This window comes from Eucalyptus grandis, chromosome 11, assembly GCF_016545825.1.
Source record: "Eucalyptus grandis isolate ANBG69807.140 chromosome 11, ASM1654582v1, whole genome shotgun sequence".
NCBI classification, from domain to species: domain Eukaryota; kingdom Viridiplantae; phylum Streptophyta; class Magnoliopsida; order Myrtales; family Myrtaceae; genus Eucalyptus; species Eucalyptus grandis.
In genome coordinates this window covers 8,744,942-8,759,705 of record NC_052622.1, presented here as the reverse complement: position 1 = coordinate 8,759,705, position 14,764 = coordinate 8,744,942, and the positions used below count along the sequence as shown (strand labels likewise).

At 38.1% G+C, this 14,764-nt stretch overlaps 1 protein-coding gene across 3 annotated transcripts; it reads right to left on the bottom strand.

Annotated features, from left to right (window-relative positions):
- Positions 1-105: 105 nt before the first annotated feature.
- LOC104427142 (protein ACCELERATED CELL DEATH 6-like) lies at positions 106-9,543 on the bottom strand. Of its 3 annotated transcripts, none has more exons than XM_039305578.1 (4): positions 9,487-9,543; positions 6,107-6,922; positions 1,527-2,046; positions 106-1,019 (listed from the first exon to the last, which is right to left on the bottom strand). In XM_039305578.1, the coding sequence occupies exons 3-4, from the start codon at positions 1,854-1,856 to the stop codon at positions 225-227; spliced, it is 1,125 nt and encodes a 374-aa protein (XP_039161512.1). In that variant the 5' UTR covers positions 1,857-2,046; positions 6,107-6,922; positions 9,487-9,543; the 3' UTR covers positions 106-224. The 3 variants fall into 2 exon arrangements, with proteins under 3 accessions (XP_039161514.1, XP_039161512.1, XP_039161513.1); XM_039305580.1 differs by having other exon boundaries at positions 1,523-2,046.
- Between the last annotated feature and the right edge of the window lie 5,221 nt (positions 9,544-14,764).

The window sequence follows — 14,764 nt, the reverse complement described above, 5'->3', positions numbered from 1 at the left end:
GAAACCAGAACAGTTGCTCTAATAACGTATGAAGTTCGGTGGCATTATAACAAAATATTCTAAGAAGTTACGTTATCAAAGGAAAACGGTCTTTAATTCGTATAATTGAATAATCACCTTTGATCTGACATAACAGGAAAGCAACCGTAGAATGATCCATATGCACCAAGGAAAATATATAGTATTTAATACAGATCACAGATAATATGGAATGATCAATTGAATCAGTGACTTGGAGGATGTGGCGCGTCCCCACATTTTGCTGTCGCCGAGTCATCGGTCTTCGACTGACCAGCACCATCCGTCGGCCGACTAGCGGAGGTCTCGCTCGTCGTGCCGTCCTCTTCCGCATCATCATCAATGGACGCGTCAACAGACCGCATAAAAAAATAAGCGAGAGCAAGCAAGACCGTCCGACGACAAGTAGGAATAGACAAGACTAGAGAAGTAGCACTGGCAGTTAACATTCTAGAAACTGAGAAAAACAAGAAAAGGAATCCTATTAATGTTATGATGTTCACAAGCCACGGGAGTTTGCTAACGGTCGAGGCGACACCAGTATAGAAAGCGACGGACATCGTCACGATTGCCCATTGTAGCGGTTGCGTTGTGGCCTTAAATGCGGATACCGAACTGTCCACTTCATCTAGCCGCTCCCAGATGAGGATGGAAAGTGCGGCAATTGAGCTGAACATCGCAAAGGTGTTGAAAATCACGAAAACCTGGAACTGACGATTGTCCAGCATGGTAGCCATGCCCCGGTCATCTTTGGAGGCTGCGTCCGAGCCATTAAATCCTCCAGGAACAGCGAAACCAGCCGCGAAAGTCACAGTGGCCACAAGTGTTGCCACCACCATACGGGAATTGATGAGATCTCTGACGATGTCCCTGCTCTTTATGTTTCTGCCCGAGCAGACAAACCTTTTATCAAGAGCTTTCGGCCTATGTATGAGTGAGTCTCCGTCAAGAGTTCGACCTTTCTGAATGGGATGGCCTTGCAACAGCCAGTATACCGAGTCCTGAGATCAAAAGCATATAAAATGGAAAAAAAGAACAAACTTAATCCACATTGATAACTGGAATGAAACTCTTGAACCTCTTACTTCTAAAGATGCAGTGTCTGCTCTTCTTGAAGAATTAACACAAAAGCACCAAGTTCATTTTAGATGAGAAAAGAGGCATGAATGAAATGTATGTGGACAATCGTTTCATAGGTCGACACAATGACAATGTTATGAGATTGTGCTACATTTATAGTGGTCGAATCTGCCACACTAACCCCTGGCTTTTCATGAAAAACGGAATGCAACCTTGACAGCCCCTACCCTTTATACATGACCGTATTCATAGGCTCTATTAATCGAGATATATAAATTGTTATCTCCACATTGTTAAAGATATGTCACTAAATAAGAGACTCATAGAACATTAATTCGAGAGGAGTCTCGGCTATTCTAGAATATTAATTAGTATATGAAATCTGTAGTGAGTTGATAGATAAAGTAGTGACTGTTCATGTTACCTACATTCCGAAATGCGTGCTTCCTTGTGATGCATTCTCGAGCAATGTCGAGAGCGGTCAGGCATTTGTTGTTGGTAACGGTGACTTGAATTCTATTATCCAGCAAAAGAAGAGTCAAAGCTCTGGGTTGTGAATGCATCGCAGCCAAGTGCAGAGGTGTATTTCCAGCATGATCTACTGCATTTATGTGCTTCCCCACTTCTAGATGTCTGAGTATATATCTCACTGCTGAAAATTTCCCATATTTTGCTGCAACATGAAGAACGGTTCTTCCTCGTCCGTCGGGCAACTGTGATACCAGATGTAGCTTTTTGATTTGTTCAACATGTCCCATCTTGGCCGCTATATGAATGGGAAGATCCCCAATATTGTCCCGTTCTCGGGCCAGATATTCAAATTCTGGTAGTAAGATATCAATACTTGGGACCGCTTGAAGTAAGCAGCTATATGGAATACATTGTGCTTTTCACAATCAGTCATTGCAAATAGCTTCTTGTTCCATTGGAGTATATTGGCGACTAATCCTGAGATCAGGAGCTCCAAATTAGGGCCACATCCACGTAAACACTAGATGGGTTTGAAGGTCGCCCATGTTAGAATAAATTGCAATGCTGAAACTAGTTATAATTTTCACTGAACAGGAAAAACTTGATCTTGCTCAATTCATGGCTTTTTCTCCATTTTAATTTTAATTGCACCATTCTGACTTAATCCACGCATAATTAATGACATGACAGATGCCGTATCATTTAGTAAGGCTTTTTGAAGGAGACCTTAGTACATGTAGCGTTACTCATTCATTTATACACACAATATACACGACCTCTGAGACTATTTTGTATCATGAAAAGAGGCATTTCTCTCACTTCTGTATTTCTTAAATTATCCTTGCGTTGCGCACATAACAACCCATGGGTGTGTGCCACTACATAATTTGTTTTGTCTTGAATATGCTGTGCGCATAATCATATAAATCCAAGTTATAACAACCAGAGTGTTGATTTCTGATGACATAAACACAACATTCAATACCACGATGTTGTGACCAACCTTTTTCGTCCAAGAGGGGAAAATGCATAAATTTAGGGGTATTGCCTAAAATATGGACCTGTAACCCTCGATTAAGCATGGGCTCTCTCAAGCTCTTATCTCGCATGACATTATAATATTCAATCTTAGTCTAAATTGGCCTTATGAAAATTTGAAGTGACTCACTATTAACTTATTGAAATCGGTTAGAAACCATGTGAGATATGAGAAAATACCTCACTTCCTATGCAATCAGAAAATTTAAGATTCGGGACTTGGCTACACTAATTATCCAATTAATGCCATTTTGATACTTAACCTTGTTCGATCATCAACTAACATGTTCAAGCAGCCTTGATTTCAATCATGATCCTAAAGGCAATTGTCTACTAAGTGAGGATGCAAATGTTTCTTGTAGGTCTCATTTTCATTAAAGTCTAAATTAACTCCAACCTATTCTAGAAAAGGTAATTAACAAACGATTTGTTCAAAAGCAGTGTGTTAATAAAACAACAAATATCCTAATTACGGTAAAATTTAGTACGTTCAACTAAACATTCGCAAACTTAAGGCCTAATTACACTAAAAAGGCAAGACATGACAATTCCTAACAAGATTCTCGCATTTTTTAATTTCCAAATTTTTTAAATTTTTTTTAATTTTTTTTAACATTAAAAATAATATAATACAATAAACTACCTAGGTCGCATCTCCGTCAGCCGACCTGGGTCGGAACCGATCGGTCCACTACAAGACTGGGCTCATCAAATGAGCCCAGTCCGGCAACCCTCAAAAACAAAAAAGCCTGGCCCAAAAAAATCTAACCCAAACCACCAAGCCTAGACCCAAATTTCGGCAAGCCCAGCCCGGCCCGGCCAGAGAAGCAAATGGAACCAGACCAGCTCTCTTCGCCCGACTCGGCGCCCTCACCTCTCGTAGCCCCCCGACGGAGACGGCCGAAACGAGCGACACCGCTTGTCTCGGCCTGGTCGCACGCGCACCCCGGCGCTGCCTCAGCCTCCGCCTGGCCAGCCATCTCCGCCGGCCGAGACTAGGCTCGGCCTCCTCAGGCCCACGGCTCGGCCAAGACTCGACTCAACCACAATCGGCCAAACTCGACCCCACGCCCGGCCTCGACACACCTCTCGACACGCATCTAGGCCGCCACTCGCCGGCCGAACTCCACTCCGCCCGCCGATCTCTACACCGTCAGCCAGGCACCAAACAAAGGAGAATAGGGGGAGGGCCGAGGTGAAACAAAATCGCGGGCGGCCCCGAACAAACGGCAAACACAGAAATCACAACAAAGCGGGGAAGGCGAGCGTTATGCGGGAACATCGATTTGACGACGAACAAGGAACACACAAAACGAATCTAACTCAGGCATTTCATCGAGCATTTGGAGTACATTATGGCTAAAAAAGAAATGAAAAGAAACGAACCGACCCAGGCAAGATTCACGTCGGGACTCACGGCAATCAACAAGCAACGACTCAAAAACCGCAGAACACATACGGACGGGACCGGAATTCGTGCAAACCGGACAACGGCAACCCCCCGTCCGGCGAGCGCGAAACAGGGCAAAGCAAGGCACAAGAAAGGACAAAACAGGGGGCGGTCGGTGGCGGTGAGTGGGGCGAGCTCGATAGATCAGACTGCGCCCGCTCGCCTCGTGCGCCTCCGAGCCGGGATCCCCGGGAAATCCACACGACCCGAAAAAAAAAATGAAAATATACATGTTATATTATATTATATATCGCAACAAGACATGCCGTGGGGAAAAGGACGCGTCGGCGAGGGCTGTCGACCAAGGTCCAAGCACGGTGGCTACTGGAGGAAGCCTCTCACTATCGGCCTCGCTTTCTGCTCTTTGTTTCTCGCTCTCTCCCTCTCCCGACCACACTCTCTGCTCTTTATAATAATAATAATAATAATAATAATAATAATAATAATAACGATAATAATAACGATACTAATAATATTGATAAATTTTGTTACCATTAATGCAAATCCTCTTAATGTCTATTGTTGCGCAATTTAATTATACCATTTTTGTTTAGGGGTTAAAGCTTAATCCCTAATTTTCTATGTAATTTATCATTAAATTTTTAGCAAAACTTTAGGTGTCAACACATGACTTTTTGTTGAAAAAAGAAAATCATTACTCTTAATTAGACTAGTTCTAACGAGTTGAATGAGCAATCATTAAAATTCTAATGTTTTCTTTAATGCTTCCCATAAAGTATACTCTAATATTTGTTAAGTACACATATATTTCCCCGCTGTCATATAATAATGATAATTAAGAATTTTCTAACTGTTATTGAGTCCCCTACATTTTACATCAATACATAACATTCACATTTACTATTATTCAAAATAAATGCAAATATAAAAACAGTTAATAGTACAAAAAATAAAATAAAATCTGATAACATGTACACCACATGGACAACAACATACACACCACATGGATGCCAACATAGCACATGAACGTCACATGCACACCACATGGACGCCAACATAACAAATCTAATAACAAGTTAATAGAACTTACGGTCACACAAGCTAATGATATTAGAATTTTTTTAACGGGAGGATTACATTAAATGAATTTTTAAAAGTTCAATGGCTAAATTGAATTAAAAAAAAATTTAGCCATCATATTCAATATTGAAGAAAAGTTCAGGGATCATTCATATTATTATCCCAATAACTAATAGAAATTATTTTATTTATTTTGTCATTTAGATGACTATAAATGAATAAAGAATCAACTAACGTTCTTTCAATAGCCAATTTAGTTTATTTAGTCTCTTTTATATTGTGCTATATCCAAATTGACAAATTACATCAATTGATGTTGGAAAATTCCTCAATTACATTTTTTACAGACTAAGTGGAAAAATTATGTATATTATGATTATACTTAATCCAACGTATCATAATTATTTTAAAGATAAAGAAGTCGGGGTGCAATGGACGATCGGCACAACCCCCCCTATGCCCAATTCCATTGGGGAAATGGGACAGATTTAGGGTCAAATGCTTAAAATCCTATAATGAAATCCGATATCCAAAACTCTACTAGGATTTGAGATGGTTTTGAGATTAATCCAACTAGTAAATATGAAACCAGAAGGTGATAAATCAAACTAAAAGTTTAATTTAGTGAACCCTCAAACAAGATCAATTGCAATCTAATCATCAACAATAATCGTTGCAAGTGTATCTTTTTCAATCTGTCGTTGTTAGTTGCTAGATTTTTATGATTGCTGATCTTAATTTTTGTACTTTGTACTTTTTCTAATCAAAGATCGACAACAAATGAGTTTTAGCCAATTAGTTCTAATTGTCAATTTAAGTATGTTCAAATCTGAGATAGTTTACTAATTAAATGAATCATATGGCTGGTTGGATATATCCAACTAAATGGGGTTTGGAATTTTTTATAAAAACCCATAACGGGTTTGGTATGTGGAGAAAGTTGCTGCACAGATTTGAGACGATATCATTTTTTACATACATAGATAGTTCTTACAAGTAGGTACGTACCATAGTTGTCACGTACAACAGCACCATGAATGGGTGGCATGCCTTCTATCCTCGATGGTTTGAGTGAGCGTGAAAATAAAACCTCATGTATAGCGGAGTTGTCGGTGTCAAGGGCCAGGTGAAGGGGAGATTTCCCAGCCAGATTCTTCCAGTACACAGGCTCCAAATCTTCTCTTAACAAAAGGCGCACCATGTCGAAGTGACCATTGAGCACGGCCTCGTGCAAGGCAGTGTTTCCATGTTTGTTCTTCATCCTCAGGAACCAAATATTGCCCGCAACATTGGCCGAGTCTCTTGCCCGGCGAATCAACATCATGGCGGCTCTAGATCCCCCGGCCTTAGCGGCCATGTGGAGTGGGGTATCTTCCCATTCATTTTGGGCAGCTATGAGGTGGTCACTGACATGATCAAGCAGAAGCCTTAGGAAGTCGTCCTTGTTGGCGGCTGCTGCAACGTGGAGCAGTGAACCACTCCATAGCCCCGAGAAATTGAAAATAGCAGACAGATCGGTTTGATTGGCTAGCCTTTCGATCTCGGAAATGAACTCTTCGACGTCAGCGCCTTCGATGACATCAGCCAGTTTTCGAGCATCTGCATACGCTTTTGCTGGATCCTGTCCCTCTGCGGCTTGCGCAGCTGCCAATGCATTATTCATTCTCTCACGTCTACTCTTCCAAATTCCTTCTTCCAAAGAATCCATTTTGTTCTCCAACAATTCCGTGGAAGCTCCTCCTTCATCCTTCTGGATCTCCTCCTTGATCGACTTGTTCATGTCGACGTCCTCCCCACCTATAGATAGCTTTACGTCCATCGAGCCTAAGCCATTCAAGTGATGTGGTTATTGCAACTATAGTTTATTTTATATATACTTCAACATATTATCTTGTAATGATCCAACTAATTTTACATCTTCAAGATAAACATACTGAAAAAGTATATATAATGCATATAACGATCTTATATTGCATCTGCGTACGCACAACCTGATCTTCATGTTGTTCTTGTTAATATAATTAGTAACTAACTATCTTTTACATAGTGACTTAATTGTTGTCACTATTTCAATCTTTCAAACTCTAATCAGTCAAGGTTGAGTGCATCGAGTATTCAATGGGAAAAAAAGATTAAAATTTATTGGTTAAGTCAATGGCCCCTATTGAGATATACGGATGTGTCATCTTTAAAGTAAGGATTTGAAAAAGTGCAATTGCAACATTGTCAAGCAATCAGTAAGCCTTATTTACTAATTGTTTTTCAGTTGAATGTGAGCATAGTTTGAGAGTCACACTGTCTTACAATTGGCCAAGTATTCAACTGCCAAAACTTTGGATTTCTAATAAAAGATTTAAGCCTAAACAATGACTTTTACTATTTAACAGGGATGGCTTCCATTCCGAGGAGCACTGAACTAGGTCAAGGTTCAAGAAGAGACTCTTTCATATGATTCTTTTTTTTTTTTTCTTTTTAATTATGGTGACCACAGCACATCATGAATTAATGAAAAAGATTTGTTAGCACTGATTTGCAATTCGCTCATATTCTGAATAAACCTCTTGATAACAATAGGTTTCTATTTTGATGGGTGAAATCGGTGTTCGTGATCCTTTTGGTTAATATTCACTTTCCTTTATGTTTATTTTTCCGGAATATGCTTTGTAGAGCACTCTTGTAAATAAAAAAAAATGGATGCTTTTGATCTTATGGTTTTCATCCTCCAGGTATATGATGATATTGCTTTTTGATGAAACAAAAAGGGGGAGAAGCACATACTCAGGGGGAGGATTACACTATGTGTAGTGTACTTATAGAGGGAAGTTTACTATGTTCTGCAGACATATTTTATATGGTCTATTAAAATGTCACATGTAGAAGCATGTATGAATCATCTCTGGTTTTACAGTTAGAAAATTCTGCAGAATTTGCATGCTTATGTGCATAACTCACTCTTATTGAATGAATGGCATAGGTTTGTCATATTCGAAAAAGGAGAAACTGTTTGGAAAATATACTAAAAGGATTATGACAATATCAAAATTCAACCCAAGTATTTAAAGAATTCATTTAAGTGTGCAAAGGTTCATGTTTAAACCATACAGAAGCTAGGTTCAGATTCTACAAGAATATGAGTAAGATTTTACAAAGTGAGGAAAATTGCTGAAGGAAAGTTGTAGAACCAAACCAGGTTCAGCAAATCAGTCAGATTTTGTTAACAGCCACTTTCCATGGATAGATTTAATGACTATTGGAGTTCCTAAATCAAAGCCCCAACTCATAGCAATAAAATTTAATATTCCAAGGTTAGTTATACAAAAATTGATGGACTAATTCACTCAGAAGATTGGCAAAACGATATGATCAAAACCTGCATTAATAGAAGATCAGATTGACGGCCTAGATTGAAACAGGGTTTTGTATGTGTTTTTCAAGGAATTTTGCCAAGATTTCTCTGTTACAGAAGATTAGATGGATATAACTCCTACAGGAGAATTTAAGTATTGTTGGGAGACATATGAGTTTGTCTCTTTTGTAAGCTTGTAAAGTCCATTTTAGTGTTGTTCCTAAGTATTAGCAAGAGTGACAACCCCATTTGTAAACATATGAAAAATGTGGTTGTATTGTGTCTACAAGGTGTGAGAACAGGATTTTTTTCTTTTTGCCGACTCAAACTAAAAATCCAACAAGGATATATTGTTACTTCGTATGTTCGGTCAGCCAAAAGTCCAATGAAGACTTTCCTAAATTATATCACATAACAGGACTTCGCATTTTTAGCATAGCCTTTACTTCCTCCTATTTATTTACTCTAATCCTACTCTAACACTTACTTTCAGACTTTTGTCATGTCTTCTTGCAGAGCGTGAGAGTCGAAACTCACTCCTAAAATGAAATCATCCCCACCCCAATCCCTCCTGAGGATGTGGGAATTTAAATCCTCCACCTCCCCTTTCCAAGTTGGAAGGGTGGCCACCAGTGGTTACTTCCTCCTATTTCGTTGGGCCAGAGATCGGTCGCTCCGTGCATCTATCGTTGCTCACGGGCGATGTTGTGCAAAGTGCAAATTCAAATCAGCCCGATCAACCAGTGGGGCTGCGGAAGCCAAAAGGAGCGAAAAGAAAGGACACTTTGAGCTTACCGGAGAAAGAAGGGTAGTCTTAAATTTAATGCAGTAGGAAGCGAAAACTATTATATTGATATGTTAGTAACATTATTGATTAAAAAAATGAACCAATTAAGAAAGAATACAATGAAAAGTGTGTAATCCAGCATCAAGATCGAAGACGATTAACATTAAAAAGAAGAAGGAAATATTAGACAATAGCAAAAGAAAGAGGAAAGGAAATTTTAATCATTTAAAAAAAAAAAAAAAAAAACTAGATCACCTTCCAATATGAAAACTTACTTCTCCAACTATCAAAAGGCGATGTCGAGAGTGGTCAAGCTAATTGCAATACCTCGCAACTCATTTATTCAACGGTTGAACCAAAGCATTTTTTTTTTTTTTTTTTTCGCGGTTGCCATTTTATAATACATTAAAGGGCTCAACTTCGTGGTGAATAAATTCTCGCACATAATTCCTTTTAGCGTTGAGTCACTTCAACTGATCTTATTCTTTGCGTAGCTTAAATGCAAATAAGCAAAATGGAGTCACGTGCCAGAAATTTATATAGCCCTTATGTACCAAAAGTTTAGTAGCTATGGATGAATCATTCGACATTTCAATTTAGGAAAGTGACACTTATAGTTCTCATACTTTGGCTCAATGTGCAATATTGTTATTGGACTTTTAAATTCATTTAATATGGTACTTAAACTATTCATAAATGTTTAATGTAGTCCCTAAGCTTTAATTTTGTTCACTACAAACCCTCCATTTTTCACAGAAAATCACATCAATCTTTGTTTCGATAGTTCTATTTATGTATAATTAGCTTATGGTTTTGATTTAGTAAAAGTAGTAACCTCATTTACAGTTGTATCAAGTTGATATTCCTACTATATAAAAGTAAGTATTTTCATATGGACATTAAAAAATGATAAAAAAATTTATTTATAGAAATATGTACTTATAATCTAAATCTTGTTCCTATTTAGATAGATAAACCTTTCAAGCTGTTGTGTTTCTTACTTTGTTAATTAAATTTGTAAATCAGGAAAACAAACACGATAATCAACATTTACAACTTGAAACAAGTTTCTATTTTTAATAAAAAAAGATATTAGAAATGTCGTAAATTTTGTGTAACATTCATTTCAATATCGAAACTTTTCGAGCAATCATTTGAGTGCCGTATCAATAGAAAAATAACCAATTAAGTGCACCCAATAATAAATTATGGCAATTCATCTTAGGTGACTTTTTTTCAAATAAAATTTGTATTCTTATGTAGCTTTTCGTATGATAAAAAAAGGAGTTTGACGTGGCGATGATTTGGCTCTTTTTGACAAAACGACGCCTCTTGTAAATGAAGAATTCTCTCTCTCTCTCTCTCTCTCTCTCTCTCTCTCTCTCCACACTGCAGACATTGTGAATGGCACGGGAAAAGGCCAGAGCTTTTAGGGAAATTTTTTTATTCGGTGCTAGAAGGACAATTGCAGATAAAAGCACAAAATGAATAACATTAGCTCCACACGAACTGCTTTCATCCTGGCTACTAATTCGCAAAAATTATGAATTGCTCTTTGTAGCGTTGTTGTCATGAAAACCTATCTCTTCTTCCCACGTAAAAGAATAGATTCCGACACGATATGAAGATTGAGCATCACAAATTTATAAGATACCCACAAAAATAGAAAGCAGAATATAACTTTTCAAAAGAAATCATCAAATAGCAATGAGAAAATCGAATGACGTGAGGAAAAAGCGGAAAAATCTAAAAGTGAGTACGAAAGGTTGAAGCATAAAAGTGGGTATCCACAGTTGAACTGTTGTCTATACTTTGACTTTTAAGCCCACAATTGCAATAATATTCACCTTCATCTTTAGTTGGTTGACACTGTCTTGAGTTGCTTTTCCTGTTCTTGCTTTCCATTGCAAGTTTCATATGGCAATTTTGCTCCAAATTCTTGGATATGAGTTAAGGTTTAGAAGAAGAGACTTATTGTATTCCCAATTTGTTAATTTGGGACAAACATGATTTGGACAACATCATCTAGGTCAAATAATGTTGAGTTCACTTAGCTAGTGAGTCATGTTAGACTATTTATATTAACAAAATTACCTTGTCTAAATTTTCGGCTATTCAAATCAGCAATGGCATTGAAGTAATTTTTTTTTTAAATGACATTTAAGCGATTGCTCGAAAAAGTTTGGCACTCAAGAGATCATTATAACAAAGTTATGACACTTTAGTATCCTGCTCCACACGAACTGCTTTCATCCTAGCTACTAATTCGCAAAACTTATGAATTGCTTTTTGTAGTTTTGTTGTCATGAAAACCTATCTCTTCTTCCCACATGAAAGAATCGATCCTGACACAATCTGAAGATTAAGCATCACAAATTTATAAGATACCCACAAAATTAGAAAGCAGAATATAACTTTTCAAAAGAAATCATCAAATAGCAATGAGAAAATCGAATGGCGTGAGGAAAAAACGGAAAAATCTAAAAGTGAGTACGGAAGGTTGAAGCATAAAAGTGGGTATCCACAGTTGAACTGTTGTCTATACTTTGACTTTTAAGCCCACAATTGCAATAATATTCACCTTCATCTTCAGTTGGTTGACACTATCTTGAGTTGTTTTTCCTGTTCTTGCTTTCCATTGCAAGTTTCATATGGCAATTTTGCTCCAAATTCTTGGATATGAGTTAAGGTTTAGAAGAAGAGACTTATTGTATTCCCAATTTGTTAATTTGGGACAAACATGATTTGGACAACATCATCTAGGTCAAATAATGTTGAGTTCACTTAGCTAGTGAGTCATGTTAGACTATTTATATTAACAAAATTACCTTGTCTAAATTTTCGGCTATTCAAATCGGCAATGGCATTGAAGTAATTTTTTTTTGAAGTGACATTTAAGTGATTGCTCGAAAAATTTTGGCACTCAAGAGATTATTATATCAAAGTTATGACACTTTAGTATCCTGCTCCACACGAACTGCTTTCATCCTGGCTACTAATTCGCAAAACTTATGAATTGCTTTTTGTAGTTTTGTTGTCATGAAAACCTATCTCTTCTTCCCACGTGAAAGAATCGATTCCGACACAATCTGAAGATTGAGCATCACAAATTTATAAGATACCCACAAAATTAGAAAGCAGAATATAACTTTTTAAAAGAAATCATCAAATAGCAATGAGAAAATTAAATGACGTGAGGAAAAAGCGGAAAAATTTAAAAGTGAGTATGAAAGGTTGAAGCATAAAAGTGGAGGTACGGACACCTGGAGTGCCAAAACTTAGCACGAAAGGACAATTAAGTGCCAAAACTTAGCACGAAAGGACACTTAAGTGCCAAAACTTTGAAAATGTATACTTAAGTGCCAAAATCAGAGTAAAATTGATCACTTAAATGCCACTCCAGCCAAAATCTAGCCAAATTGCTGACGTGGTAATTTTCCAGCGAGGTGAATGCAAATTGGTGTCGTTTGCACGTTGACGTGGCGAGAGAATGCAAAAACAGCGTCTTTTTGTCTTTGATGTGTAAATAATTAATATAAAAATAAATTAAATTAAATTTAAAACTAAATTTATTTAAAATATTCTAAAAAACAAAAAAAAAACTTAAAATTTATAAAGGGGGTGCGGGGCGGCATTCGAAGGGAGGCGGTTGAGAGGCGAGACCTCGTTGTCGCCGCCGCCTCCCCGCCCCCCGGGAAGGCCTCGTGATGGAGGGGGGTTGGCCAAAGTGGCTGACCCTTGGGCGGGGCGGCGAGGTTCACGGCCCTCACCGGATCTAGGCAAGGGCTGCGACCCTTGCCGGTTTGGGCGAGGGCTTGCGGGCCCTCGCCACCTCCTCGTCGTTGCCGGGAAGGGCCGAATGATGGTGGGGAGCATCGGCCGGGATCGCCGGCCCTAGCCGGGTCGGCAATGCCGGTCAATGCGGAAAGGGCCTATGAGCCCTCACGGCCCTGGCGGGACCGGCCACGAGGGCTCACGAGCTCTTGCCGGATGCGGCGAGGCTCGTGGGACCTTGCCAAAGGTCAGATGGCATCGTCGGCTGATGCTCCCCCCACCGTTGTCGGCCCTTCTCGGTGACGGTGGGGAGGCGGCGAGGGCCCGCAAGCCCTCGCCCATTTGGTGAGGGCTGCGTTCCTAGTCGCCGGTTGGCCAAGGGTTGGCCACCGCGGCCGACCCCCCCTCGTCGCCAACCTTTCTTGGTGGCGGCGGTAGGGCTCAACCCTCAGGCTGCCTCCCTTCGGCACCACCCGCACTCTTTTTTTTAAAATTTTTTAGAATATTTTAAAGAAATTTAAGTTTAATTTAATTTAATTACTTTTTATATTAATCATTTACATCAAAGACAAAACGACGTTGTTTTGCATTTTCTCGCCACGTCGGCATGCAAAACGACGCTGTTTGTACTCACCTCGCCGAAAAAATTTCCACGTCAACAATTTGGTCGGATTTTGACTGAAATGGCATTTAAGTGATCAATTTTACTCCGATTTTGGCATTTTAGTGTACCTTTTCAAAGTTTTGGCACTTAGGTGTCCCTCTGTCTAAGTTTTGGCACTTGGGTTGTACCTACGCCCATGAAAGTGGGTATCCATAGTTAAAGTGTTGTCTATACTTTGACTTTTAAGCCCACAGTTGCAATAATATTCACCTTCATCTTCGGTTGGTTGATGCAGTCTTGAGTTGCTTTTCCTGTTCTTGCTTTCCATTTCAAGTTTCATATGGCAATTTTGCTCCAAATTCTTTAGTTTAGGTTTAGAAGAAGAGACTTATTTTATTCCCAATTTGTTAATTTGGGACAAACATGATTTAGACAACATCATCTAGGTCAAATAATGTTGAGTTCACTTAGCTAGTGACTCATGTTAGACTATTTATATTAACAAAATTACCCCGTCTAAATTTTCGACTATTCAAATCGGCAATGGCATTGAAGTAATTTTTTTTTTAAGTGACATTTAAGTGATTGCTTGAAAAATTTTGGCACTTAAGAGATTATTATATCAAAGTTATTACACTTTAGTATCCTGCTCCACATGAATTGCTTTCATCCTAGCTACTAATTCACAAAACTTATGAATTGCTCTTTGTAGTTTTGTTGTCATGAAAACCTATCTCTTCTTCCCATGTAAAAGAATCGATTCCGACACAATTTGAAGATTGAGCATCACGAATGTATAAAATACCCACAAAATTAGAAATTATATTTCAATATAAATAATATTTGATTTCTAAAATAAGATATTCAAAATAACAAAAAATAACTAATTAGTTTTTTATTTGTATTTGTATTTGTATTTATATATTTGAATTTAATTCTATTTTATAACATAAGTTCAATATATAAAAATAATATATATTTATTACATATTTTAGGTATTTTAGTATTTTAAGTATATCAATATAGTAAGATTTCATTAGAGAATGATAGAAGGAGAAGAAAGAAATAAAAAAGAAATTAATTTAAAAAGAGAGGAAAATAAAATAAAATAATAAAAATAAAGTTGGCAAAAGTTTTGTGAGAGATTTTTACCAT